Source organism: Acinonyx jubatus, chromosome E1, assembly GCF_027475565.1.
Source record: "Acinonyx jubatus isolate Ajub_Pintada_27869175 chromosome E1, VMU_Ajub_asm_v1.0, whole genome shotgun sequence".
Classification (NCBI taxonomy): domain Eukaryota; kingdom Metazoa; phylum Chordata; class Mammalia; order Carnivora; family Felidae; genus Acinonyx; species Acinonyx jubatus.
The window spans coordinates 27814745-27837172 of NC_069397.1; the positions used below are offsets into that span (position 1 = coordinate 27814745).

Genomic DNA, 22428 nt, shown 5'->3' on the forward strand with positions numbered 1-22428 from the left:
ACTTGTAGAGAGTAAGTGGTGTGAAGGCTATATCATTTACCTATAGGCACCTGGCAGACGCTTTTTGACTTTTAAGCAGCCGGTAGCTGGTGGGAGCTTACTTTTAGAAAAACTACTAGCTGGGCTATAGAAGTAGCAATATGACATAAGGAGAATGAAACCCAATGCTTTTGATTGGTTTCTGTATCATCCTCAAAGAGGAGATTCCAAGGTTGCTTTGCCTTTAGGAGTTCTCGTTTTTCTTCTCTCCACTGCCCTGAACTATAGAACCTTTTAGGTCATACATTAGATGATATTAGAAGCTAAGTGAGTGGAATCTCATTCTAGTGTGGCAGGCTACACAGCATCATCTCTTCTGGATTTCTTGCAGTGGGAATAGTTCAAGTGAACCAACAACCACAAGCTCTACTTTTAATTGGATTCACTTACGTAGCCGTTTTAACTTTTCCTAAGTGTTTTCGTGCATTAAATTTAGTATTTACAATATTATATCCATAGTACTATATCTGAAAGATGTAAGCAGTATTTGGCAAATTTGTGTCTCTAGTCCTGTCTTTTCACTCAAACTCTGATTCTTATTTCAAATTGCCTATAGGATTTAAATGTTCATCTCTAATTCAGAATTAGAATGAATTCATTTTCTTCTGTGCAAAATTAATTTCGTTTTCCAATGTCCATCTTTGGATTGATGCAACTCCCCTTCTACCTGCCGCCAGTTCTCCAGGTTTAGAACCTTTAACTCTTTTATTCTTGTGGCTCAGTGTGTCAGCAAGTACTTTCTACATTTCCTTCGTGATTTCTGTGATTCATCCTTTCACCTTCTAACTGTTGCCACCAGGGTTCAAGCTCTCATCATGTTATGCTAGATTCTGGAACAGCTCTCTAACTGGTTTTCCTACCGCCAGTTTTCTTTTCATCCCATTATAGTTTTTATTCTGATACTAAATTGTGTTTAAAATACTGTTTTGATCATGAGATCCCCTTGCTTAAGAATCCAGAGTGGTTCCTTTTTCTCGTATGCCAGCAAGGTCTTGCTCTTATCTCAGCATTCAGTGGCTTTCACAATTTGACCCTACCTCAGCTATCTAAACTATCTCTGCCGGTCTATTTTTTAGTTACGTAAGTCTTCTTACTTTGAAGACTTGCGAGAGACTGGTCAAGAACCCCGCTTTTCCTCTCACTTGGCCCCATGTGTTTTCTCAAGGCTGTAGCTGGGAATTTCCCAAAATCCATTAGACAGATCCTGTGGATCAGATCCTGCTTATTTTACATATGTGGTTATTCTTCTCTTATTCAAATCCTGAATCCCCAAATTCAAATTCCTTAGGGGCTAGCTTAATTCATCTCCTCCACAAAACCCACAGGACCTATGGGCTATACCACCCAATGTGATACTTGGTCATACATCATTTTATGTCACCATTTAGTTGTGTTTATGTGTTATCTCCCTAATAAGACTAAAACCCCTGGGCTGGATCAAACATAATTTTGATGTTCATCAAACACTTGCCAACTAAGAGGCCATATTTCAGGCCCATTCTGATGTGCCCATGGGGCAAGACTCCATGTGTACCCATCCCGCATCCACTCAATAGCAACATTGTGTGACTGTCCATATCTTGACAAGGAACATTTGGAAGCTATTGATCTTCTACAGATCTATTGATCTGTAACAAAGAGTTTGGGAAGAAATTGTAGCAGCTGCTATTTTAGTGAGAAAGATGGCTCCAGAAATAGGCCTGATAGTGTCCAGGCTAAGAATCAAACTTAGTGCCAGACAGCAACTCTGCTAGTTAGGTATTTTGCTAGGAAGGGAGTTCAGCCTCTGAAGCATTTCATGTAGGTGTGGACTCCGCAATTAGATAAGCTGCTACTTTCTGAAGTAAGCCTACCTAAAGGCAAAAGCATGGCCTGATGACTGGGTGATTACTCCCGCACTGTGAGTACTCATTTATAGGCTACATGGAAGTACCCACCCGAACAAACACTATGAAGAAGCAAAAGAAAGTGCCCAGGACCTAAGTGTAGTCACTGTGTCAACAGCAATATCAGATAGGGTGATTTTTATAGAGTGGGGGGTGTGGTGGGGGGGAAGAGTCGACGCACCTGTGTTTGGTGATTCAGAAACTTGGTGACCGCATTATATGGCACCATGAAGCCACCTTATGTTCCAGCCACCCCATGGTGGCTGATGTCATATAATTACCCACCCATTTGCTAACTGGACCAAGAGGAAATGGATTGGATGAAAGCCAGAATAAGGTATACCTTGTAGCTGAGCCACAGTCAAAACCTGTGAAACCAGATGGCTTTTGGGGACTTTTTCCTATACCAGTGAAGTCATTGCCATTGTCAACCTAATAGTGGTTGGTTTTTATAGGTATCATGCATTTTTGCTTGCCTATACCTCAGATATGTTCTCATCTGAATTTATTCAAATGAGCTCTGTAGCTCACAAATTACTAAATTATGCTATCTTAATCAGGAAAGGGTCCAGACAATTCCTGTTGGCTGAACTAGGACTGAACTTAATCCTAGACTGACTCAGCTTCTCTGTTAAAGTTGTTTGAAATTCTGATATCCCGCCAGAGACTGTTTCTAAAGAGTTCTCAGTGTGAAGTATGAATCACAAACAAATGGACTCTGGGGAGACCAAAAGCACAAGCTTTCAATGTGAATTCAGCATGCATTTACTGGTTGCCTGCTATTGTTAGGGCATTGTACTGTGTGGGAGAGAAAGAAATCTCTGCCCTCAATTTAGTAGATAAGGATGTAAAGCAGAAGGTGAAAAGTGCCACACAATAAATACAAGCAAGGTGATTGAGACATTTCAGAGGAAAAAGAGATTCTTCATGAAAGAAGTAGCATATAAACATGCCCTTGAATCTCATGGTTCGTGAGTTCGAGCCCCACATTGGGCTCACTGCTGTTAGCTCAGAGCCCGCTTTGGACCCTCTGTCCCCCTCTCTCTCTGCCCCTCCCCTGCTCACGCTCTCTCTTAAACAAAACACAGCACAACAAAATGAACAAACAGAAAAACACGCTGCCTTGAATGATAATAAGTAGCATTTTAAAAAGTGACAGGATAGGGGTAAGGCATTCCAAGAGAACAGGAGAGAAGAGTAAGACAGTTTGGTTTGGATAAGCAGTATGGTACATTTAGGAGAGAAGTGGAGATAAAGTTGAAAAGGCAGAGGGGAAGAGGAAGGAATTAATACTTTTTTAGTGCAAGAGATGCTGGTACTTTAAATATGTTGTTTAATCTCTAGGATGATCTTCTTGGGTAGGTAGTGGTATCTGAATTTTTTTTATCCATAAAGAAACCAAGACTCAAGAGGTTAGCCTCTCCACTCAAAGTTACACACATTTTTCAAGTGACAGAGCCAAAATGTGAAACCAGGTGTTCTGATTCCAAAGCCAGGGCAGAGAGGTCTGAACCCTTGATTTGATAGGCTAAGGAGCTTGGGATTTAATTCAGAAGGCAGTGGAGAGTCACTGATGGTATTTGAATAGGACAACAATATGATTGATGCCGTATTTAGGAGGATTGCTCTTGCAAAGATACATGGAGAGCTTTAGAACGTTGAGAGACTGGAGACTAGTCAGAAGCCTATTGTAATGGTTCAGACTCCAGGGACATAGAGAGGTAGGTCTCCAAAGAGGAGTTTAAGTGATTGGATGCAGGATGGGGGGGGGGGGTCATAATGACTCTGAGGTGCTCGGCCTGGGTCTCTAATGACAGTACCACTAACAAAAACAGATGAGTTACGAGAGGTTATTGGTTTAAGGTGGAGTGCAGGAAGAAGATGATATGTAGGTTTGGTATTATTGGAGTTTGAAGTACCAGAAAGACTTCAAAGAAATAATGTGTGGCAGGCATTTTATAGTGCAGGATAACTGGACTTAGGAAACAAATTTTGGAATTAGCATTGAAGATATTAGAATGAATAAGAACCCCAGAAAAAAGGTAATAGAAATCAGAGAACATATGCTTATATTTAAATGAAAGGAAGAAGAAAAGAGGAAGGCAGAGGCAACAAACAAATGAGGGACAGTCAGAGAAGTGGAAGAACCAGAACAGCATTAGGTCAGGAATAGCAGTAGGGAGTGTGTCAAGAAGGGATATTCCACAAGTCAGAAGTTAAGTCAACGATATTTGTCTTGCTTTAGTGTCAATCCCTTTTCTTGGGGAACTGGCACCACTAGGTTCGGATATATTCTTTTTTCCTTTCTCTTTCAATTCTGTTATGGAGGAAATCAGTCAACCAGAACTGTTTCCCTATTAAAGATGTGTTTGGTGATCACATTTAAACTCGTGAGAGCTCTCAGTTTTACTGCTGGCAAAATAAAGTAAAAGTTTCAGGTCTTGACGTTTATTTCCCAAGAAGGCTTTTATAATTTTGATGCTTTTATTCCTTTACTCTGTGACTCTTTCTATGGTCAGCAACATCTCCTCTTGTTATATTTAGTACATGAAATCCATGCCCAGAATTCAGGGTTCCTGGTTGCAAGCCTAATATGCGTTGTGTTGTCTCTTCAACCTAATTTGTGAAATGGGTGGTACTAATAAAGGGAGAATAAAAGAGCTAATGAAGGATTGTAAAGCACTTTGCTAATATACAGCGCAACATCAAAGCCGATAATAGTCTTAATTCAGGGCGAATGATTCCATTAGCAAAGTAAAAATAAAAGGACAAAGGGTAGTGTTGCTTTGTACCTTGATAACGGCTACAAATCAGAAGTGCTGTTATTGATCCTCATTGCCCTGTGAACTCTCAACTCAGGAGTCTGGCTCCCCTCCCTCCTGACCCTCCAAGTACTTCCCTTACCCACTGGGTCTGGTGATGGCATCTCTCCGAATGTCCTGAGAAGTGCAAACAGGAACTTCTGTTCCACAGAGCCAACCTGATAACTGAGAAGACTCTTCTTCCATTTATCAGCACTTTGATTATCTTTTCATATCTCTCACCATCTGCGCTTAGCAAGAGAAATAAAGAGGTTTGAGCAATTAGGAAGTAACAGAGAACTCATAGTTCACAAAGCGCAAGTCAAGGGATGTTTGGAATATTTGAACATACGACCACACTTGGCGTGGGGTGGCCCTCTTACGTCCTCAGGACCAGAGCAGGCTGGAGGGCTGAGCAGGCTGCGGGGAAGCTGAAACCCATGTGGCTCCTCAACTGAAGTCTTTAAAATTCGGGCTTCAGACACTTCAACCTAAAGAATTTAAGGATGGAGGAAAGAAATATAATTCATCTCTCATTTCATTTAAGGTAAGAAAAATGTTATTTAAATATGTTACTTCATTTAATGTTAATCTGACCCACTCAGAAAAAATATGGAGTACTATTGGGAGTTAATCAACTCTGAGTTTTTCCAGACCTTTTCCATGCAGATCACTTGCCTGGGTCCTCATAAAATCTTGGTAGGAACTGAAGTTCACCAGAGACACTCAGCCAACACCATGGCCTAAGGCCAGTGTGGCGGCCTAAGAGTTTCTTTGAATCAACACTATAGCGATAAAAAATAAATAAAACTGTTTTTAATGGTTTCTAAACGGTTCCTATCCTGAAGGAGCTTCCCATCAGATCTGGGAGATTAGGCAGAAGGGCCCAAAGGACAAGAGAACACTTCGAAAACAAAGCACGAGAATAAGTTGGTCTGCCCATTCGTTCTACATTTGCTCAGTATGTATATGCTGTGACCTGTGAATGTGCATTCCCTGTGTGTTGTTGGACAAATGGGCTTGAGCCGCTTGTGTGTGTGCACATGTGTATGCATGGCTGTAGATTTACAGTTAGGCTTTAGTCTCTTGAAAGCAGGAGCCCTTTCCCTTTTTTGGCAGGGGGGCTGCTTTCTCTCCCTTAAGGCTTATGCTCAACTCAGCACATTGATACTGAGGGAAGACAATAAAAGAATAACCGAGGATGGGTTATTAAGCAGGAAGGTTTTCCTGAAAGAAGTGAGTTTTGTTCAGGGTTATGGAGGAGATTTAGGTGTGATATAAAAGGGAAGTGACCTCTCCCTTGCTAAGAGGTAAAAATACTATAAAAGCTGACTTTAAAACTTTAACTTATAGGGAGTATACAGAAGGTTTTTGAAGAGAAAGCCAAAATCTAAAAATAAGCATATCCTGATCAAATGACAAGGCAACCACCAAATTTATTTGACCTCACATCTGTTTATTCAACATGCATGAATTTTTTTTCTTCACATCTGTGTGCCTGGCATTCTGCTAAGTGATGAATAAGGCCTAGTCCCTGACTTGAAGTAGCTCAGGATCTACGTTAGAGGGAGGAGGAAAGGATTAATATTTTATTGAAATCTAAGAATCAGGCACTCTACTGATACAACTGTAAGACGTTAAGTGTCATTTAAGAATTTTGAATAAATCTGGGGTCCCTGGGGGGCTCAGTCAGTTGAGCGTCCAGCTTTGGCTCAGGTCATGATCTCATGGGTTGTGAGTTTGAGCCTCGCATCGGGCTATCTGCTGTCAGCACAGAGCCTGCTTCCGATCCATCCTCTGTCCATCACTCTCTGCCCCTCCCTCCCTCCCCCCTCTCTCTTTCTCTCCCAAAAGTAAACATTTACAGAAAAGAAGAAGAAGAATTTGGAATATAACACTTCAGGGGAGCAATGGGGGAAAGTGTTTAATTCTGGGGACTTAAAGCCCAGTAGGAAGAGTAGAGAAGACTAGGCTGGAAGGTTGAGGGCAAAAAGAGGGGGAGAGCTGTAGGACTTAGACGTTGGACTCTTTGGCGCCCAGGGGAAGGGGTGGTGCCATTTTTCTTTTCTATGCGGAACCAAGGAGATAGGGAAAGGCCCATGAGAAGAAAGTAAAAGGAATTTATCAAAGAACCAAACTACTTTCCCAGCTCATAAATTTTTTTTTTAAAGATTTGTTAAGGGCCAAGACAGTGTTTTTCTGGTTTCATTCTCTTTAACTCCTAGAACCCTGCCATAAGAGGCTACTTACATATCTTGCTCTTTAGTTCCTAGGAGCCCAGGAGATGCTGCTATTAGGAATTACTAGGGGTGCCTGGCTGGCTCAGGTGGTTAAGCATCCGACTCTGAATTTTGGCTCGGGTCATGATTTCGTGGTTTGTGAGATCGAGTCCCACATTGGCCTCTGTACTGATAGAGTGGAGCCTGCTTGAGATTCTCTCTCTGCCCCTCCCTCTGTTTATGCTGTCTCTCAAAATAAATATTAAAAAAAAAAAAAAGGAATTACTAAAATAGGGGCGCCTGGCTGGCCCAGTCAGAAAAGCACGTGACTTTTGATCTTGGGGTCGTGAGTTCAAGCCCTGTGTTGCTCATAGAGATTACTTAAAAATAAAATATTTGTGGGGAAAAAAAGAAACTACTAAAATATTCAGAGGATGGAAATACCAACTGGCACCGATGCCAAGGTATCTAGGCACTATCCACGGAGACCCAGTGAAGTGCTGAGCTCCAAATGGCAATCTCTTCTAGGCTCTCGCTACACCATCTTTCGCTTTTTCTTTTATCTCCTGCCTGGAAGGCTACACCATGGGTGGGGATAAAAATCTACTCTCCTGTTGCATCCAGGAAGCTGCCAGCAGTCTGTTTGCCTTGCTCTTTGCTGGCAAATCATTAAACAGTCCCCCCAAAGCAGGCCTCTTCCCCAGGGCCACCCCATGGACAAGGATTCAGAGCTGTGGTCAAAGGGCTGTCAGCAGTCAGGCTGGAGCCTTTGGGTTGTCTCCAACACAAGCCTCTTCTGACTGTTGCCTCTTCTGAACAGAAGCCTCCTTGGCCTGGTCTCAACCCCCAGTGGCTTCTGAGGAGAGACTCTGGGCATCTGAGTTGGCTGGTGGCTTGAATAATTTTGTCCTTCCCCTCCTAATGTAATTTCTAAGTACAACTAGGCCCATGCTCCACCCCTCCCCCTTCCCCTTTCCAATGTAAATGCAGTCTTGTGTGTTAGCTGCCCAGGAGCTGGGGCCTGGGATCAGCCAAGCAAATGCCATAACTTCCCATCACCACTCACAATGTGGCAATTAAAATCTGAGCATAGATTTAGTTGAATTGGCCCATCTGGATACAATATCTGCCCTTAAAGGACTCATAAGCACCACAGCCAGCCAGTCATAGATGACTGGAACAGAGTGTGCAGGGTAACTTGAAATCCCTACAACCCCTGAGCAGGAGACTAGCCTGAAAGACACAGAATGTGTGAAATAACCAGATTAATTTATCTATTTCACACTCTTGTGTTAAACTCACCAAACTTAGAAATACTTGGGTAGTTCTACTGGTAGTCGTGATATGCCTCTGGCATATTTAAATAAATAACCTGATTTCCTCAAATTTAATTTCTTTGGTCTTTTTTCACAAGGGCTGTCTGGTTTTAGTCTTTGGTCTTTTCAGCATTAAAATCTTAACGTCAATAATTACTTAAAAACAATAATACTAACACTGCTTCCAGCAGATTTCTAAATTCCTACCATCATCTCTGGCATGAGTTTGGCTGCAACAAGAACAGCAAAATCATAAAGCAGACTGTGTCAAGGCTGTTTGCAAGTAGCACATTGGGTTCAGTTGGAGCACTTGTGGGAGTGCAGTTAACTACTGTAGAGTTAAGAGTTAAGGCCATCCCTAGGAGGGGCTCTAGCCAAAGCCTCTAGAGCCCCTTATCCTGGAAATTTGACGGCAAGTATTGCCCTAGCAATACTGCCACCTGTGACAAGACCTCAGCTTTTCTGCAGATGACCTCTTTTAACAAGACTTAGGTAAATGAGGGACCTCAAGTGGTGCTTCCTATAGGATGGAGGTCAGTGAAGGTGGTAGGATCTCCCTGGGACAGTGGTCACTAACTGAGCAGCAGAATTCAGCTGATATTTCAGGACATCTTTGTATAGGAGTCTTGGAGGTTTGATCCCTGAGATCCTAACCTGGTGGAGGAAAGGAGTTCAAACTTCGTGCCTGAAGCATCTTCTAAGATCTTGACCTTTGTGGGCCTGAGAACCTGGGTATCCTATTTCATAGCTTTTCTTCTAAAGAGCACTGATGTAACTAAAATGATATTTAGTGGGCTCCCACTCCTTTGTTCCTAACTTCTTGATTAGCTTCTTGGTGCCCCTATAACTAGAGGTCATTCTGGGCTGAGTCAAGACAAACTCTGTTTCTGTGTGAGAATATAATGGACAAAAATAGCTGAGATTTTTCTCCTTCTCTCTGTCTGATTATTGCCAAATAAGCTTCCTCTCTGATTATCAGTTTATTTCAAAAGCAACTTAGTTAGCTCTTTCTTCTTTCTCCTCCCCTTTTTTTTCCTGCCCATGACTCTGCTTATGACCCTGTGAACCACCCATACATAGATGCCAAGCAGAAAAACCACACCATGGGAACCATTTTAAGGTCATGAGGTCCATCTACATCATGGAGCTTGGATATGATCTGAGATGAGGATGGGTGAATTTTTTTTAATAATTTTTTTAACATTTTTTATTTTTTTTAACATTTATTTTTTGAGAGACAGAGAGACAGAGCATAAGTGGAGAGGGGCAGAGAGAGAGGGAGACACAGAATCTGAAGCAGGCTCCAGACTCTGAATTGTCAGCACAGAGCCCAACATGGGGCTCGAACCCATGTGCCTTGAGATCATGACCTGAGCTGAAGTCAGACCCTTAACCGACTGAGCCACCTAGGTGCCCCCAGAGGATAGGTAAATTTTAAAATTGAAGAATGAAGTCTTTAATGTGGAGCAAGACAGGGAAATTGCAGTCTGGCTGAATGACCATTATTTGGATCCAAGCTTTTGTGAACTCTAATTTCAGGACACACCTTTCTCATCCTAAACAAACATGGACTATTCACTGGGAAAGCATCTCTGAGCAGTGTCTGGATCTGGCTGCCTTTGTTGTGGCTAGGAGAAGAGATGAGATAGGCCCTAGGAGAGAGGAAGGAAGCTGAGGCTGCCGGGAAGAAAGAGCCTAGGCCTGGAGGGAAAATGAGCAGACAGACCTTGCTTCTGTCCTGTTGGTAAGAATGATTCAAGTTTGAGCATTCTAGAAATGGAGGTCGTGAAGCCTTTCATCCATTCACCGCAGTACTCAGCAATGTTTGTTGTACCACACAGAATACCTCCCATTGCATGTACCTGGAGGTGGCATGCCAGGGTAAACAGGGTACTGGGATTGAATTCTGGAGACCTCCAGGATTTAACTAGCTGTGTAACCATGGGCAGCCTGTGACTTGAGTCTCAGGTTCCTCATCTGTAAAAAAGGAAGTGTTGAAGGGCCCTTACAGGTATGAACCAGGCTCAGCTGTTAGCAAATCACATCTCTTTGTAAACTGTATGGCAGCTGGATTCAAATGAAATTTTATTCATTATTCCAGCAAAGACCAAGGGCCTCCAAAATGCAAAGCCTCAGACTAGACTTTTGATGAGCTCATTTCCCCCCCTCAGCCTTTGTCCCCCTGCTTCCTGTTGGAAGCTGGCACATCATTTCAGTTCTTCTCTTCTCAGCACTCTTGCTCACCAGCACACCTGTCCACTGGGGAGGTCTTCTGGATCCAGTGAGAAACACTGGAGGCCTCTGTCACCCATCCTCTCTCTGTCAGTCCACTCTCATCAGGGGGCCCAAGGTTGTGCTGCTCTAGCCCCACCAATATTATTTTCCTTCGTACCTTAAAAAAATTACACAATCAAGCAGGGATACATTTTCCTTATAAAAAAGAATTAACAGAATAAAGGGAAACTCCTTTTGACAATTTCCCCAGCCTCCCAACTTAATTCAGTAGGAAACTCAGTCATCCCAAAGACAGTGACAGGCTGAGGTAAGGAAGAGAATGAGGTCTCGAGGTTTCCAAATCCAAGCCTAAACAATCACCAGTAGGGCCTAACCTACGGATGTGAGCTGGACCTCTTTCAATAAAAAGGACAAAGTGCCCAAACTGGGCTTCAGAGGCTATTTCAGTGCTGCAGGCAGGAAGCAGCAACTTCAGGCTGTTCTGTTTTTCCCAACTCCCGAGCTGTAGGAGCTTGACTTTATGATGCTGGTGTGTCCCGGTGCTGGAGATAAGAGTCAGGTGGTTCTAAGTTCAGGTAATGGAGGTTGCATAGGAGAGATGGATTATAAAATCTGAAAAGAGGAAATGGGGGGAAAGGTGCCTTTGATGCCTGGCCAGTATTCCTGATTACAAAGGCAAAGTTGTAGCAGGCAGTAAAGTTACCTGTCCAAGGCCTGGGTGAAGGTCCGTATGTGGAATCAGAGAACTAAGAGATTATTGCAGCAGAGGTAGGGGGGAGGAGGGTGGCTGGAAACAAGAGACAGTAGAGAGTTGCTTGCAAAAGCACACGCCCCAAGATGAGGAGATGCCGGGGATAAAGAAAGACCAGCATTAAGTTTGGGGCTCAGTTGAGCCCTGGAATGCCCTTTGTGAGGAGGTAATGAGATCACATGGCTTCCTTCATGGGAAGGAGGCGGGCTGAGAACTGGAAGAGCTTGTTCAGTGGGGTTTGGAGGGCTGAGCACAGGGGGGAAGTGACCGTGGATAATGAGCTGTCCCAGACTGCGCCTTGTAGAACACTGGCATTCAGAAGCACTGTTGACAATCGCCAAGGGAGTAGCAGTCAGAAGAAGGTCTTTGTCCCTTCCAGCAATAAGGAGGGATTTTATTATTGCAAATACGATAATAAAACAATGACCGTTTAATGAGCACTTATTGAGTGTCGGGTTCTGTGTGCTAGGTACTTATTATATCCATTATCTCCAGTCTTCATGATAATCATCCCATTCTGTAGGTGAAGAATATGAGGCTCAGAAAGCCTAGGTAACCTGTCCAAGGTCACACAGGCGAATGATGGAGTCAGAATTTGAGCCTTAGGTCTATTTTAGAAGGGAGGGGGAAAATCAGAACAAATAAGTTAAAGGAGGAGGACAGAGACCTAGAGACCAGATCCATCCGAAAATATGAAGTATAACACATGCCACTAAAAGGACAGTATTCACGTCTTTACACAGGCATGGAAACTATGTGTGCAAAGCTGAGTTCTCAGCCAGAGTGGCCTGGACCCTGAAAGCAAGCTCAGGCTCCTCTTAATTTGCCCCTGAAGGCAGTGTCTGGAACAGGGGCATCCCATCTCCTGACTTTTCAGGAAGTCACAGATAGCCAGTCCTTAAGCCCCTCCAGTTTTCAGGGGCTCTCCCCAACCACACCCTCCCTGAATCCTACCAGTCAACTCCCTTGGCTCTCTCCTGGTGTCCTGAGAGGACAGGTGACATCTCCTTATTAGGAGACCTTGCATCCTAAGGAGGCAGGTACATTTGGATCTGTTTTCTCTCAGGGGCCATCTCCCTAGCTAGAATTCCCTGCAGGAGGGAGCAAAGACAGCCTGTAGTACACCCAAGGAAGACTAAAACTGCCTTGCTAGGTAATGAGCAGTGTCCTGGCTGAATGGTCTTCTTCTTTTTTTTTTTTTCTTGGTTTTGTTTCTAATCTGAGCATACTTGAAAAGTCTTACTGTAAAAGAGTCCAACCATACAAAAGTGCAGTGAGTATGGTTTTCATACCACAATACAACTATACAAGAAATAGGTTTTCTTGAGAGCTTCCCCTCACAGAGCAGCCAAAACAGAAATATCTAAGACACCCCTCTGATATTTGTCGACACTGGTCACCACAAATACGCTCATTGTTCAAGCCCAAGTGTTCCCTTGAAATCCATGTAGGCACATCATCTTCACCAGGGTCCAGGCTTCTGGGGTCTACTCCTTCTGGGGCACAGTCTGGAGATTCCCACATCTTGGCATATCCCCAGATTCCTCCCCCCATTCCCCCAGGATTCCAGGGACTCTAATGGCCCCTGCCCTATCCCCCATACACACTCCTTCTGTCTTCGGGACACTCACATTTTCCTCAAGGAATCCAATCTTTCACAAAAGCCAGGAAGATAGGTCTTTAGCATCACTTGTTTTGGGTAAATGCCCCTGAGGCAGGGAAATAGGAGAGGCTCTCTTGGAGTGGCAGGAGAGAAAAGATACAAAATATAAATAGCTCTCATTCTTTTCTGTTCTTCCACAACAGCAAAAAAGCAAAGCTCAAATTAATATCTCAATATATCATTCTATGATTGAAATGTTCAAAGCAAACCACCAAAGTCTCTCTTCACTATCTCCTCGCTAAATCCTCTCTCAAAGCCATTGTTACCAGAATTTTGGTGTGCATTGTGTTGCCTTTAGAGTTAACTGTCAGCTATCTGGTTGTAGACCGTCGATATTTAATAAAAAAAATATTGATCCGGATACCTACTGTGTGGCAGGCACTGAAGGGGTGGTGGAGGTGAGTTATATATAGCCTGGGAAGAGAGGGAAGTAAGCAAACAACTGAAATACCACTGCATAAGTCGTGATGGGGGAATACAGGGTGCTAAGAGGGCCCAGAGCAGGGGCCTCTGACCTATCCTGACAGAGCAGCAAATGCCAGAAGTGTTTGGAGACATGAAACACGTTATTTCTGGACCATGGGTTCCAAGGGGGGAGAAGAAGTATGGGAAGGGAATGGGAAGCCATGGGGCAAGGTGTATAGGCATGAGCCCAGAGCAGGCAGAGCCTTTTAAGCTGTCTTTATAAATACAGACTTTATTCCAAGAGCTATAAGAAGCTTTTTAAGAGCTTAATGTGGAAGAGTGACGCACTCAAGTTAGCATTGTAGATCACTCTGGCTTCAGTGTGTAGAACTGAGAGGGGTGAAATGCCCCCAGTTATTTGGAATAACTGTGTTCCCAGTAAATTGGAACAGCAATGATGGTGGCCTATATTAGAGTAGCCAGAGTGGAAACGGAGGAAAGAGGACAAATAAGAGACATGTTTAGGAGATAGAATTGTTAGAAGCTGGTGATTGGTGGCTGTTGCTGGTGGGGGTAGGGGTGAAGGAAACGGAGGAGGCTAGGTGGAAAACATCTGTTTTGGGGAGTAGGTAGATAGCGATTCCCTAAAATAGGGAACACTGGAGGAGCAGTTTTGAGGGATAATATGATTAGTTCAATTTTGAACATGCTGAGTTTGAGATGTCTCATTTAAAGCTCTTCATGTGCCTGAGTGGCTCAGTCGGTTGAGCGTTTGACTTCAACTCAGGTCATGATCTCGCGGTTCGTGAGTTCGAGCCCCGTGTCAGGCTCTGTGCTGACAGCTCAGAGCCTGGAGCCTGCTTTGGATTCTGTGTTTCTCTGTCTCTCTGTCCCTTCCCTGCTCACGCTCTGACTCACTCTCTCTCTCTCTCTCAAAAATAAACATTAAAGGAAAAAACAGTATAAAGTTCTTCGTGCAGAAATGTCCAAGCCCTACCTGTCGGGCATAAAGGTCTGGAACTCATGAGAGGTCTGGGCTGCACATGTGTAATCAATGACCTCTGTATGGAAACCAAAGCTATTCACTGGTTGGAGTCACGTAGGGGGTGCATGGAGGGTAAAAAGAGGAGGGCCTAGGACAGAATCCAATATTTCAGGGATTTGTTTAGGAATGTAAAATTAAGATGGTAAGTTTTCTTGGTCATGAGTTGGGGGAGGCATCGTGTTTTCAAAGTAAAATGGGAAATATTCTTAGTTTATTATTATTATTATTATTATTTATTTTTACTTTATCCTACTTCTTCCATTTCTTCTGATCTCAGCTGTGTAATTCTGGACATGTTACCCCTTTTTTTTTAAGTTTTTATTTAAATTCTAGTTAGTTAACATATAATGTAATATTAGTTTCAGGTGTACAATATAGTGATTCAACACTTCCATACACACCTGATAAGTGCATTTCTTAATCCCCATCACCTATTTAACCCATCCCCCCAACCACTTCCCCTCTGGTTACCGGTTTATTCTCTATGGTTAAACTATAGAATTTATTTCTCAGTTTGCCTCTCTCTCTTTTTTCCTCCCTTTGCTCATTTGTTTTGTTTCTTAAATTCCACATGGGTGAAATCATATGGTATTTGTCTTTCTCTGACTGAATTATTTCACTTAGCATAATACTCTCTAGCTCTATCCATTTCATTGTGAATGGCAAGATTCCATTCTTTTTTATGGCTGAATAATATTCCATTGTATATATATGTATATATATATATATATATATGTATATATATATATATATATATATATATATACACACACACACACACACACACACACACACACACCACAGCTTCTTTATCCATTCATCAATTAATGGACACTTGGGCTGTTTCCATAATTTGGCTATTGTAGATAATGCTGCTATAAGCATCAGGGTGCATGGATCCCTTTGAATTAGTATTTTTGTATTCTTTGGGTAAATACCTAGTAGTGCAATTGCTATATTGTTGGATAGTTTTATTCTTAACTTTTTGAGGAACTCCCATACTGTTTTCCAGAGAGGCTGCACCAGTTTGCACTCCCACTAACAGTGTAAGAGTGTTCCCCTTTCTCTGCATCCGCGCCAACACCTTTTGTTTCTTGTGTTGTTGATTTCAGCCATTCTGACAGGTATGAGGTGATTTCTCATTGTAGTTTTGATTTGAATTTTCCTGATGGTAAGTGATGATGAGCATTTTTTCATGTATCTCTTGGCCATCTGTATGTCTTATTTGGAAAAATGTCCATTTGTATCTTCTGTCCATTTTTAAAAATTAGATTGTTCACTTTTTTGGGGGGTGTTGAGTTATATAAATTCTTTATATATTTTAGATACTAACCCTTTATTGGATATGTTGTTTGCAAATATCTACTCCCATTCTGCTAGATTGCCATTTAGTTTCATTGATTGTTTCCTTCACTGTGCAGAAGCTTTTTATTTTGATGTAGTCCCAATAGTTTATTTTTGCTTTTGTTTCTCTTGCCTCAGAGATCTGTCTAGAAAGAAGTTGCTGCCTGTGCTCTCTTCTAGGATTTTTATAATTTCAGGTCTTACATTTAGATCTGTAATCCATTTTGAATTTATTTTTATATATGGTGTAAGAAAGTGGGGTCCAATTTCATTCTTCTGCATGTCGCTGTCCAGTTTTTCCAACACCATTTGTTGGAGAAACATTCTTTTTCCCGCTGGATATTCTTTCCTGCTTTGTCAAAGATGAACTGACCATATAATTGTGGGTTTATTTCTGGGGTTTCTATTCTGTTCCATTGATTTATGTGTATTTGTGTGTGTGTGTGTGTGTGTGTGTGTGTGTGTGTGTGAGAGAGAGAGAGAGAGAGAGAGAGAGAGCCTGTGCCAGTACCATACTGTCTTGATGACTACAGCTTTGTAATGTAGCTCGAGGTCCAGAATTGTGATGCTTCCAGCTTTGTTTTTCTTTTTCAAGGTTGCTTTGTGTATTCAGGGTCTTCCATACAAATTTTAGGATTGTTTGTCCTAGTTCTGTGAAGAATGCTGTTGATACTTTGATAGAGATTGCATTAAGTGTATAGATTGCTTTGGATAGTATAGACATTTTAACAATACTTACTCTTCCAATCTATGACCATGGAATGTCTTTCCATTTCTTTGTGTTGTCTTCAATGTCCTTCATCAGGATTTTGTCGTTTTCAGAGTACAGATCTTTGTCTTCTTTGGTCAGGTTTATTCTTAGGTATCTTATTGTTTTTGGCACAATTGTAAATGAGATTGATTTCTTAATTTTTCTTTCTGCTGCTTCATTATTGGTATATAGAAATACAATAGATTTCCATACATTGATTTTGTATCCTACGACTTTACTGAATTTGTGTACCAGTTCTAGCACTTTTTTGGTGGAGTCTTTTGAGTTTTTTATATGTAGTATCATATCATATGCAAATAGTGAAAGTTTTACTTCTATCTTGTCAGTTACTTAACCGCTTAATGCCTCAGTTTCTTCATCTTTAAAATGGAGACAATAGTAGTTTCTACCTTAACATAGCGTTGTTACGAGAATGGAAAGAGTTAATACACAAAAGTGCTTAGACTCATCACTGGCCCACTGTATTTACTCAATAAATGTAAACTAGCATTATCATCATCCCCATTAACTTGGACAATGGAGGGTTGACTCTGGGTTCATTTTGAGTTACAGGACTCCAGAGGCTGGAGTCAGATAGAGCTGGGTTCTAATCTTGTGTGACCTTAACTTCCCTGTGCCTTAAGCCTCTTTCTCTTCTTTAAATGGGAATGATCACACCTACCTCATAGTGAGATAACATCTAGAGGGCCTGGCAGGCAAGAGGTGTTTACTAATGGTTAATTTCCTCCCCCTCCCTCTTCTATAGTCCCTTCAGGATCAGGGAAGTCTGGTGACTCTGACACCAAGTTTTTTCTCCTGCATCACCTCAGAGGCATCCTACAATATAGCACTGCTTGTATATGCTGGTTCCCCCTGCGAGGGCCTGGGGGCAGAGTGGTGGTTAAATATTTGCAAATCTTTCTGTAAAGACAACTCTTGGGGCTCCTGAGTGGCTCAGTCAGTTGAGCATCCGACTCTTGATTTCAGCTCAGGTCAGAATCCCAGGGCTATGGATGGAGCCCCATACTGGGGTCCATGCTGAGCATGGAGGCTGCTTAAGGTTCTCTCTCCCTCTCCATCTGCCCCTCTCACCAGCTCACGTGTGCTCTCCCTCTCTCTCAATTAAAAAAAAAAAGAATAAGGAAAAGAAAAGTTAAAAAAAAGAAGACAACTCTTCTCTGAAGTGACTTCCCCCCTCACTTGACACTCTAATCAGTGAGAGGCACGTTGGAATTATCTGGAGAAAGCTGGACTGTGGGTAGTGGTAGGGGAGCAAGCAAAGCAATAGAGTCCCATGGCTACGATTTGTAGTTCCTGAAGATCTCACATCTTTTGTTCTATTGGAACAGCTGACTTCTGACTCCTTACCACTCTAGACAGTCTTCTCTCATCACCAGGGAGACCTTTCTCAAACGCAAATCTGCCGTCTTTCCTCCTTGGTCTGGTGCTTGCCAACCTTTCTGGCCTCATCTCCTGCCTTCCCCTCCACACCAGACCTAAATGCCTGCAGCCCCTCCTTGCCCTCTGCCTGTGCCTCCATGCCTGGGCACAGGCTGCTTCCTCTGCCAGGAATGTACCTTCCCCCTTCCTGCAGATCCAGTGGGTGAACACATATCTACTCAGTACCCAAGGACTCACTAAAGTCACTCTGCTCTCCTACATGGGATACTTAGTCCCCTCTCCTTGAGCCCTCCCACAGCATCACAACATCACAATACAATGTGTTTGTACACTTGTCTTCTGAGCTTCGTTAAGGCAAAGAGCCTATCTTATTTATTGTTGACTCCCCAACTCATTGTACAGTGCATGGCAACAAGGAGGCCCTCCTTGTTGAAGAAATGAATGGATGCATGGTTGGGCAAATGGTTGAATTTGCATGGTTGGGCATGGTTGAATGTTGAAGAAATGAAGAATGAAGAAATGAATGGATGCATGGTTGGGCAAATGGGCAGATGGACAGACTAATGGAACTTGTTGAGACAGGAGCTACAGCTTCAGTAAAGTGAGAACAACCCCTAATCTGGGCCCTGACCCTTTTCTGAGGGGGGTTGGGGTGCACATAGCGTTTCTTCCACACTAAACTTTGACGACTACCAGAGTAATTCTCCTTAAATTCTGGGAGCAAGAATGGAGCTCCCTCTCATTTCAACTCCCCCTGCCCAAAGATTTATATTCACAAGGATAGAATTCAAAGCAGGGTGGTGCTTGTTTTTGAGAACCTACTATGTTCAAGGGACTGCAGTGACATGGTGAGAAGAAATAGCATGGAAATGCTTTCAAAAATGACTGTGCTTTTATTTATTTGTATATTTTTAAAGATTTTATTTTTAAGTAATCCCACACCCAATGTGGGCCTCGAACTCACAACCCCGAGATCAAGAGTCACACACTCTCCACCAAATGAGGCACCCCCAAAAAGTGACTGTGCTTTTTAAATCCATCATCAGCACCAACATCTTCATGAATTCAAAATGCTCTCTGGTTCGTCTGATGGTTCTTTCTGGAAGTCCTTTAGACTTCAGCGGCAGTGGAGAAGAAGTATGGGCACCTCCCTCATACAAAATCCCCTTGTTTGCAGGATACACTGGGTTTCCACCACATAGGAACCTCCGGCCCATAGGATTATCTAGGGCCAGATAAGTACTTTTTTTTTCATAGCACAATGGGAAGATTAGTTTCAAGTGGGTATTCGAATCATTTTGAGTGACAAGTGAGTATATAGAAGGACATTCTTGTCCTCTGATGGGGGATTCTCTGGTCTGTTAGCACACTTTGGGCCCAGTTCCCCCTGAGCCATTGCTCTGCACCAGCTAGGCTAAGGGCACAGGGTCTTGGACTGACCCTGCCACACCCTCAGAACATGTGCTGGCTCACCTCCACTGCATAATCCCCAGGGAAAGGATGAGCTCCTAGGAAGTGTGATGTTCAAGGCTCTTAGCCAAGGCTTATCCCCAGATAGTGTCTTCTCCCTGCTTCATCTCAGGATGGGCCCAGGGCAGGGGCAAAGGGAGATATTGAGAAGATCAGGGAAACACAGAGTGAGTAGACCCAAGCCACAGGAAAGATGGGGATGTCAGCGGGCATCCCAAGGAGGCAGGAGGCACCCGGCAGCACCCAGCACTGCCCTGGGAGAGCATGGAGGGAAGGCAAGATTCTGAAGGCACTGATATGGGCTCTTAGCCTGGGGTTTTAGAGCAGGTGAAAGAAGTAGGAGGTGAGAGAGTCTGTGGCAGTTTGAGGGTTGTTGGGGCAGATTTGCAGCAGGCTCTTCATTGAGGTTCCCCCTTTTGGGCACCCCTCGTGCCTACCTGCACCCCACCTCCATGTATCCTTGGCCCTGGTGGCCCTGAAATGACAACTGATGCTTACTAGCTTCCTCTGAGGCAATTTAGTAAGAAGGCCCATTAAGGAGGACACTTGGGATGAACGCTGGGAGTTATATGTAGGGGATGAATCACTGGATTCTACTCCTGAAATCATTATTGCACTATATGCTAACTAACTTGGATGCAAATTAAAATGAAAGAATTAAAGAAAGAAAGAAAGAAAGAAAGAAAGAAAGAAAGAAAGAAAGAAGAAAGAAAGAAAGAAAGAAAGAAAGAAAGAAAGAAAGAAAGAAAGAAAAAGAGAAAGAAAGAAAAAATAAGAAGGCTGATTGTTTCATAGCACTAGGAGACCTGCCTGGTCCCTGCCTGGAACAGTGGGGAAGTACTTGGCTCCCACAGGTTACTCCTGCTCCCTAGAGCCTCCCTAACCTCTCTCTCTCCCTCTCTCTGCAGTCCCACCCCCTGTACCTGTGCAATGCCAGCGATGACGATAATCTGGAGCCTGGATTCATCAGCATTGTCAAGCTGGAGAGTCCCCAACGGGCCCCGCGCCCCTGCCTGTCACTGGCCAGCAAGGTAGGTTCACACTTGACCTCCACACACTCTGAACTTCACCCAGCTCCAGGCTGTGAGAGGGCCCTTTGTTCTCTGTCCCCTTCTCACCTAGGAGAGATGTGTCCAATTTGCTCTGGTTTTCCTCATTCATGACTGGTTTGAGAGGGGTGGAAATTTAGGCCTCCATCCTTTCCCCACCAACCATCATCCACCAGCAGAACCTCTGACTGTCATCTAAGGCATGTGCCCCACCCCATATCCTCCCCCATCACCTGGAAATTCTTAAACCCCTTCCCCTAACCAGCATCAGGGCAAAGAGGCGGTCAGTTGAAGGGCTTTTCCATCTTTCAGAAACATTGACTGAGCGTATGCAAGAATAGCAGAAACAGAAGCCATGTTTCCTTAAAAAGTTCACATTCTTGGGGCGCCTGGGCAGCTTAGTAGGTTAAACACCAGATTCTTGATTTTGGCTCAGATCATGATCTCAGGGTTCATGAGATTGAGCCCCATGTTGGGCTCTGCACCGAGAGTGAGGAGCCTGCTTGGGATTCTCTCTCTCCCACTATTTCTGCCCCTCCCTTGCTCACGAGCGCACACATGCTCTCTCTCCTTCTCTCTCTCAAATCAAATAAATAAACATTAAAAAAAAGTTCACATTCTTCCTCTAAGATTGCAAACCGGTGGCTCCACATTTCCAGAGGGCATCATTGGCTGGAGCTGGTGGCAGTTGCCAGGTTTCCACCATCGTGGACTGTCTGGTTTGCCATGCTGCTCACTGGCCTGCTACCTCTAAGGTTCTGTGAACATTTGTATTTGTTCTGCTCTAATGTTAGTTACTGTTTTCTGTGTGCTGACCATGTGCCACATGGGACAGATTCTTTATACATTATCCCCTTTATTTTGCATGACAATCAGGAAAGCTAGACATTTTATTCTCTATTTGACATGTGAAGCAAGTGAGGGTCAGAAAACTTAAGTAACTGGGGCACATGGCTGGCTCAGTTAGAGGAGCATGTGACTTTTTTTTAAATGTTTTTTAAAATTTATTTTTAAGAGAGAGAGAGAAAGAGTGCAAGCCAGGGAGGGGCAGAGAGAGAGGGAGACACAGAATCTGAGGTAGGCTCCAGGCTCTGAGCTGTCAGCACAGAGCCTGATGCAGGGCTCAAACTCACGAACTCTGAGATCATGACCTGAGCTGAAGTTGGACTTAACCAACTTAACCGACTGAGCCACCCAGGTGTCCCAGAGGAGCATGTGACTCTTGATCTCAGGGTTGTGATTTCGAGTCCCACATTGGGTGTAGACATTACTAAAAAGTAAATAAATAAACTAAAAAAGAAAAAGAAAAAAAAAACTTAACTTGCCAGGGTGACCCAGCTGGGAAGGGGTGGAGCTGTGATTTGAACTGAGCCTTGTCTAGTTCTCAAACCTGGGCTTTTAATCTCTCTGCTCTGTTGCCTCCCATTTTGGCTAGGAACACTGAAAGCATGAGAAAAGATTCTCCTGGTGGCATAAGCCAGAGCATAGTTAGATTCTGTGTGGCACAGTCAGGTGGATTTGGTGGAAGGGGTCCAGCTCCCCGGTGTGGGGAAAGAGGACGGTGACAGTCCCAACCAGTGTGCCCGCTGATTGTACTCAGGCCCAGACTCTCCCTGGTTTCCAGATCCTACTGAGGGCTATTTCCTGAGCCATGAGTCTCAAGGAAACAGCCTGGGCTCTTACCTGGTCCCATGGAGAGGGGAAGATGTGGGCGGGGTTCTGATTGTGGCACCCACAGGTGGGTGGAGATATTCTCCCAGCCCAGGCTACGCTGATGCAGAAGAGGGCTACGGAGGAGGTGGGCGGTCGGGGCCAGCACACGTGGAGGATCTGGAGAGTGTTGTGTCTGTGTAAGACTGGGCAGGTCCTTAATGGCAGCAGAATTTTGTTAGGTTGAAGGTACCCTGCTTTGGGCTATTTCACTTCCCTTGCTTTACAGAATATGGGCAAATGTCATTCATTTGCTCATTTGGTAGATGAGTGCCTAGTGTTACGTGGTATGAATGTGAGTGTGGAGTGTGTGTGACTGGGTGTGAGTGTGTGTATGTGTGTG

The 22428-nt window shown here is 43.6% G+C and overlaps 1 protein-coding gene across 3 annotated transcripts in view; it reads left to right on the plus strand.

The window, feature by feature from the left end:
* Nucleotides 1–22428, plus strand: part of RNF43 (ring finger protein 43) — a 64145-nt gene that overhangs the window by 27827 nt on the left and 13890 nt on the right. For all 3 annotated transcript variants that reach the window (XM_027034230.2, XM_027034231.2, XM_053211707.1), the window contains one exon: nt 20235–20357. In XM_027034230.2, the coding sequence (XP_026890031.1) occupies nt 20235–20357 (123 nt within the window). The remainder of the gene's footprint in view (nt 1–20234; nt 20358–22428) is intronic.